The sequence below is a fragment of the Daktulosphaira vitifoliae genome, unplaced genomic scaffold (assembly GCF_025091365.1).
Source record: "Daktulosphaira vitifoliae isolate Bord-2020 unplaced genomic scaffold, ASM2509136v1 Scaffold_2, whole genome shotgun sequence".
NCBI classification, from domain to species: domain Eukaryota; kingdom Metazoa; phylum Arthropoda; class Insecta; order Hemiptera; family Phylloxeridae; genus Daktulosphaira; species Daktulosphaira vitifoliae.
The window spans coordinates 8327891-8335445 of record NW_026099573.1 but is presented as its reverse complement, the minus strand read 5'-3'; the positions used below and the strand labels follow the sequence as shown (position 1 = coordinate 8335445).

General features: G+C 24.5%; 1 protein-coding gene across 2 annotated transcripts; it reads right to left on the bottom strand.

The window, feature by feature from the left end:
* Nucleotides 1–3561: 3561 nt before the first annotated feature.
* On the bottom strand, nucleotides 3562–7523 carry LOC126897360 (protoheme IX farnesyltransferase, mitochondrial). Of its 2 annotated transcripts, XM_050670893.1 has the most exons (8): nucleotides 7317–7521; nucleotides 7011–7236; nucleotides 6757–6952; nucleotides 6491–6666; nucleotides 4731–4913; nucleotides 4327–4461; nucleotides 3865–3991; nucleotides 3562–3773 (listed from the first exon to the last, which is right to left on the bottom strand). In XM_050670893.1, the coding sequence occupies exons 1-8, from the start codon at nucleotides 7401–7403 to the stop codon at nucleotides 3746–3748; spliced, it is 1158 nt and encodes a 385-aa protein (XP_050526850.1). In that variant the 5' UTR covers nucleotides 7404–7521; the 3' UTR covers nucleotides 3562–3745. The 2 variants fall into 2 exon arrangements, with proteins under 2 accessions (XP_050526850.1, XP_050526851.1); XM_050670894.1 differs by lacking the exon at nucleotides 4731–4913 and having other exon boundaries at nucleotides 7317–7523.
* Nucleotides 7524–7555: the final 32 nt, after the last annotated feature.

The window sequence follows — 7555 nt, the reverse complement described above, 5'->3', positions numbered from 1 at the left end:
CCGAAAGTTACTAGGAAATTATTACTGTTACTTCTATTTAAGTTATTAATTATCATAAAAATGCAAAAAAATATTGAGCTTTTCTGATAAATTTACAAATTGTAAATTACAATAAATAGTAATTATAAAACTTTTTGACTGCATATTGATTTTAACAATACAATTTTTTTAATTGTCATAAAATTTTCTATTTACTGATGTCAATGTCAAACTTGCCAATTGAGCTAAAAGTTATAGTAAAATAAATTACTTTTTTTTACTATAAATATTTACAACAATCAACTTTAAACGATTAACAAAATAGGTTAAATATGTCATTTTCCTTATTTTTAACATATTAATAATCAAAATCAGTATTAATTTAAAACAATTTTTTTTGTTCTTAATTATTTTTTTTTATATCTAAATACTATTTTTTAATAATATTAAAACTTAGAAGTTATAGAAAAAGTCTAATTGCACATTTTAAAACATCGCGAAAAGTTGATTTAGAATAGTATATTTTTGTTTCTGATGGAAGTTCCTTGTAGTCCAGTGTATAAAACTTATAACTTTGTTAACTGTTATAACTTTATCAAAAATGACCAAATCAGTATATTTTTTTTTATTTAGATGCATGTCTTTATCTATCATTTGGTTTTTTTTTATAAATCTAACCCTTTACCTGCCCACAAGAGGGATTCAAAATAAAAACTTTTTTTTTTTAGTTAAAGTAAATCATTAAAATTAATTCAGTTCTGCATATTTCAATAGTAGAATCTTTTTAAATACCAAAAATTACTTAGAAATGATTACTATGATTTCTATTTAAGTGTTCTATTACGATAAAAATGCAAAAAAATAATGAGTTTTTCTGATACAATATACTGTAAATAGTAATTATAAAATTTCGTGACTGCATATAAATCTTAAAAATAACATTGTTTTAATTCTAATAAAATTTTCTATTTAATGATTTATTCTAGTCAACGAAGGAGTAATTTTGGAGAATAGCAGAAAAAATTCCCAACCAACCAATTTTTTTTTTTTTTTTTAATAGGCAATTGGTGGATTATTCCAAAAGCAACATCAACTCTTATTTCTTTAATTATATCCTGATTAGTAGTTCTTTGATTTTAAAATATAATATATGAATAAATACTAATTATAGTTTTTAAATTTAGTATGAAATTGATATTTAATAATTTAATATTGTAATTTAAACGGAAAAATTATAAAAATAATAAAGAAGTTATATTTTGCTTTACTTTTACGTGTATAAAAATTTAAAGGGCTTGATACAATAATTTTCAATAAAAACTGTTTGTTACTATAAAAAAATGCACTGGACTACAAGGAACTTTCATCAGAAGCAAAAATATACTTTTCTAAATCAACTTTTCGCGTTGTTTTCAAATCTGCAAGTAGACTATTTCTATCACTTCTAATTTTTTATATTATTACTAATTATATATATAAAATAATAATTAAAAGAAAAAAAAATTTGTTTTCAAATTATTACTGATTTGATTTTTAATATGTTAAAAATAATCAGTCCAAATTTTCAATTTTAACCTATTTTTTTGGTTCTTTAAAGTTGATGAAAAATTTTTGATAAAGATTTATGAAAGTTTATAGTAAAATAAATTGAATATATTACCATAACTTTTAGCTCAATTACAAGTTTAAAATTGACATCTAGGCCAGTCAACAAAGGAAAAATTGCGGAAAAAATTTTGTTTTTTTAAAAGTTGAATTAAAATATGTATAATGACATACTAATAGTCCTCATTGATTGAAATTGAGCTTTTTTTTTACAGCCTCGCAAAAGTTCAAAAATATGAGCTTTTTTAATTTTCTCAACAAATATTTAACTTACAAAAAAAGTTTCGTACAAAAGTTGTTTAAAAGATAATTATAAACAAACAAATTATCTTATATTTTTTCATTTAAACAAATATTTTTCGAGTTACATTACATTTAATATGAGTAATAAAATTTATATTCCATTTTTTTCATTTTACGGTTACTTTTTATCATGCATGTTATACATTAGACACAATGTTATAAATGCATACGTGTGTATGTGTGAGTTTATTTATTTATTGTATCATTTAAGTGTGNTTTATTTATTTATTGTATCATTAAAGTGTAGTGTATATTAAGATACAACCGATAGAGTAGGTAATTGATTTGACACTATATTGTTTAAACCCAACTAAACGCTAAATTGTACATTCCCAAACAACAATCATATTATGTCAATTGCCACCGGAATTTCTGGTAAACTTTTTCTTTTTTTTGCCTTAATCCCAACTACTTGGGGTTGGCCACCCTTATCCTAAGATTCCACTTGACACGGTCTCCCACATCTTCTACGCTCACATCAGCTGTCCTCAAATCGCATTCAATAGCATCCCTCCATCTCTTTTTTGGTCTTCCTCTATCTCTTCTTCCTTCAACATTCATTTCTATAACTGTTCTTACAGCTTTCGATTCTTCTTTCCTCATACCATGACTAAACAATCTAAGTCTATTTTCTGTCATCTTATCCACGATTGACGCAACACCTATACTTCCTCTTATATGCTCGTTCCTTATCCTATCTTCTCTAGTCACTCCACTCATCCAACTAAGCATTCTCATCTCTGCTACACTTATTCTCTGCTCTACTTTCTTATCAACCGCCCAACACTATGAACTATACATCATAGCTGGCCTCACAATTTCATACTAAATTTAAAAACTATAATTAGTATTTATTCATATATTATATTTTAAAATCAAAGAACTACTAATCAGGATATAATTAAAGAAATAAGAGTTCATGTTGCTTTTAAAATATTTCACCAATTTCTCTAAAGGAAACACTATCTACAGATTTGCATCGAAGCGTTTCTTATGATAGTGATTTTAATCACTGTCAGATATCATCTATACTTGTCCCATCTATGCCTCATCCACACTGTGCCTCGACCCCACTGTGCTACCGTTTTTTTCTATTTAATAATGTCAAGTTCAAACTTGCAAGTTGAGCTAAAAGTTATGATAATAAATTCATTTTTATTTTTATTAGAAACTTTCACTTTAAATGACGAAATAAAGTAGGTTAATAATTATTACTTTTAACATATTAAAAATCAAAATCAATAATAATTTGAAAACAATTCAATATAACAATTATATAATATAAAATTTTATATTATATTTTTGAATCTAAGAATTACTAATCTGAATATAATTTAGGATATAGTTGATGTTACCTTTGTAATTATCCACCAATTTCTTAGAATTAAACATTATCTACAGATTTGCATCGAAGCGTTTTTTATGGTAGTGATTTTAATCACTGTCAGATATCTATACTAGACCCAACTATGTCACGACCCCACTATGCTGATTGTTGTTTAATTGAACTGTGAATAATTTTGTATAATATAAACAATTTATAATTTTATTATTAGACCAAGTTGCAGTTATACTTTGTATATAATTCATCAGAATTGATAAAACTAATGATATTTTATTATGATAAAACTATAATCATAAAGGATTAAATGGATTTTTAATTATCCAACAAAATATAATTAATTTCATGATGTATTTATAAATATTAATACATTTTCTAGTTGACAAACGATTCCTTAGTTTATAAATTAATTCAAACTATCAACAATTATTAAATAACAATGTAACTACTGTACAACATGATCATTATAATAGTTCAGGAGTTTAAAAAAAATAAAACTCTATTTTATGTTGTCCTTCATGTAGATTGATTTTCTTTCTCTTTTCTGTAATATAAAAGATTAAATTATTATATAAAGTTATAAATTATATAAAGTAAGGTTATCAACATAATTTTATTTAAGAATAAATACATACTGTTGAGTAGTCCATAAATCATGTTTATTAATAAGCAAGAGTAACATTAAGGCTGGTAAATGAATGAGAGAAAACCGAAAAAGTTTTCGTGAAGTTTTACTATCTGACTCTTGATAAAACTTCCAAGCTAAAAAAGTAAAAAATTGATTATAATTATAAATAATCACATATAATAATAGAAATAATCATAGCTATCTGGATAGTGACAAAAAAAGTGATTATAATAAAAGAAATATAAATTTTTTTTTTACGGACATTCAAAACATCATTATCTGATTTGATAATTATTACTATTATAATTTAATAATAGTAAATATGGAAAATGAATGCTCAATTATTATTTTCTATTATTTTTTATGTACAATAATGGATTTTTAAAATTAATTTTACATATATAAAATGTCACTTTTTATTTAACTCCAACAAAAATAACTGATAGTTTTTAATTAAAAATAATATTACCTAAATAAGTAAAATATAAATTTAACGGCGCAACAGTAATAGAAAAGTACACGTTGGTTAAATTACATAAAGGAGCTAAACTACATAAACCAGTTATCCCAATTGTGTAACGTAATGCTGTTCTTCTACACAACCCTGAAAATAAAATTTAGAATTAAATTTTATGCATAAACACAGTGGAAGTGATTTCACTGACAACTATTATAACTTAATTCAACTTAAAATATTTACTTCAACGAATAAATGAGCAGCAGTAAGTTCACAGAAATTTATTTAATTGTAGTTTTAATTATAGTCTAATAATTGAAAAATTATAAAATATTCAATGGATATCAAGTTATAAGAGTTATCAGTTTGTTAGTCATCTGATTTATGCTGTCAATATATGTATTTTTTTGTATTACCAGGATTAGTAACAGCCATCATTCTATAACCTGCTCTAGAGTAATCTGGTCGTAAATTCCATGATAAGGCGTTGAAATGTGGAAATTGCCAAGCATATAATAAACCAGCTAACAATAAGCCACCAGAACCTATAGTACCTCCAGTGCAACCTGCCCATCCCATCAATGGAGGAATTGCACCCACTTATAAAAAATACAATTTTGAATCAATATTTTTGGATAAAAAAATATTAATCGAACTAATATATAATAATAGATATTAATAAACATTAAACTTAAGAGTTGTAAAATTATACATGCCTTAAAGAAAATAATGCTAATATTAGTATGGATCAGAGATAAAATATTACAACACTGTAGTACTGTTAATAAATTCAGTAGCATAACTTAAACAATAAATCAAAAATCAAATATTAAGAGAAAAAGAATAAGAAATATGCTTTTAACGTAATTCAAAAATGTATAAATTCTATAAAAATAAAAGTAAATCAAAATATTAGCTACATCAAAAGTTATTAATTATGTCAGTACATGGGATATCCTGCATATTGAAAATATCAAAATAATGAGTGTAATTCATTGAGTTTATTAAATATTTTAAAGCGTACTGAATAGTCATTTTAATAAACCAGCACAGTAGGGACGTGGCATAGTGAACTCCAGTATAGATTGAATCTGACAGTGATTAAGATCATTATCATAAAACACTGTTGCAAATGTACCCATTAAAATAAAATAAAATATTAGAGGAGGTTGGATTAGTCATTCAATATCCTTCTCTTTAAGGTCTATGAAGTAAGTAATAATTTGTTTAATTTAGATAAATTTTTGTAAAACATTACAAATAGGTTTTTTGAATTGTGCAATTTCAATCTAAAAATTGTACTTAAATTTTGATATTTTATTTATTTTTTAAAGATATCAAGATTTCCATACCATTTTTAAATTTTAAGAAATAAAAAGCTTTATTAATCCACACAAATCGTCATATTAACCTCCTCATTTGGGCAAGTTAATGAACGGATTTATAAAAAAAGTGTATTTGACATATAATGCATTCCACCCCAAAAAATTGGTCTCAATATACATATATCACATAAAGTTACAGAAATATTAAGTTAAAAATAAAAAATATTTTGGCCATTTTTACAAAAAAGTTGTATGTTTTTTAATAGCAATTTTCACTTTGTCCTAATGACTAATTTTTTTTTGATCATTAAAAAAATATTTAATATATTATATTACATATGCTTTAATATAAGATATATTTAAAAGTGTTGGGTTTTCCAAAACATTTTCATAAATTAAGTTTTAAAAGTTAACTTTTCATATAAAATTTCTATTTTGAATCTCATTGTGGGCAGGTAGTGGGTTTGTTTTTTAAAAATAAATATCTTGGGTATTCAAAAAAAAAAAAATTATTTCCATTTGCATATTTTCGAAGAGGCATGACAATTTTAAGCTTAATAAGTAAAACAAACAACATTTGACTATTTTAAAAATTATAATTTTTTGAAGGATTTCATCCATTTACATGGAACTAGGGAAATGTTTTTAAATTTTAGCTATGATGGGTGAACTAGATTCAATTTGTAATTTTTTGACATATTGTTTAGCAAAATTAATCAAGTAGGTGCTTGATGTTCATTAACATAAAAAAAAACATATTGTAGGAAAAATAATACCTACTCAGTTTCACGTCAAAGCTAAAATATGTTTAAATACTACTTGATTCAAATAAAAAGTTACTAAATTGTTACCTATAGATCCAATCCAAGTATTAGCAATACTTATTCGCTTCATTGGTGTGTAAATAGAAGTATATAAAACTAAATTGGCTGCTCCTAAAGCAGCTGCAACAGGATTTACTCCATAATATAAGGTAACTAGGCCTAATGATCCACTTACAGTTGCAAACATAAGAGCATGTAGAGGTCTAAACGTTTATAAATAATTAAGAACTCAATTATCTTAATTGATTAAAGTAACTATCATAAATTTAAAAAAAAAAATGTATATTACTTACGATAATATGCCTTTGACTAATACTCTATTTTTTGTTCTTGACATTTGGGAATCAAAAGGAACTTCATGGTACTGATTTATAGAATTAGCAGCTGCAGATACTAAACCAGTACCAGTGCAGCAGAGAACCATTGTAGCTATGTCAAATGGAGCTGGAGCCATTGTATAACCAGCTAATGTAGTCATAACAACTAGAGCTATTTATTATCAATTACTAAATGTTCATACATCAGTAAAATTAAATTAAATACATACATGTTAATCGACTTTTAGATAACTTCAAATAATGTAAATGAATATCATTTAAATTTATTCTTGTTTCTAACCATTCTGTTTTTATTAAGTTTTTGCCATTTACATCAAGAATAGGTCCAATTTGTAGTGAATCTGGTCTTATACTCGGTAATATTGTAAGGTTTTTTTCTGATAAAATTGGTGGTGCTGCTGCAGATGGTTTTGGTTTAAGCGATGATTGTGAAATCTAACAAATAATATATAACAAATATTTAAAACTAAATTTTGTTAATATGAAATAAATATAGTTTTGTAAACGTCAATTACATTGCGTATGACCGCGCAAACCATGCACTTGGATAGTTTAACATGATTTGTTATAAGAAATTTCTTTCGCATAGTACAAATTATCATTAATTATTCTATTTTTGTTATTACATTTAAACTAATAAAAACTAGAAAATAAAACGGCTGAAGACAGCCAAGGTGGAGTAACGTTTAACCTAGAGAACATGATTATAAATGAAATTATTATTTTAAGCTGTTATCATTTAAGTCATATCTTT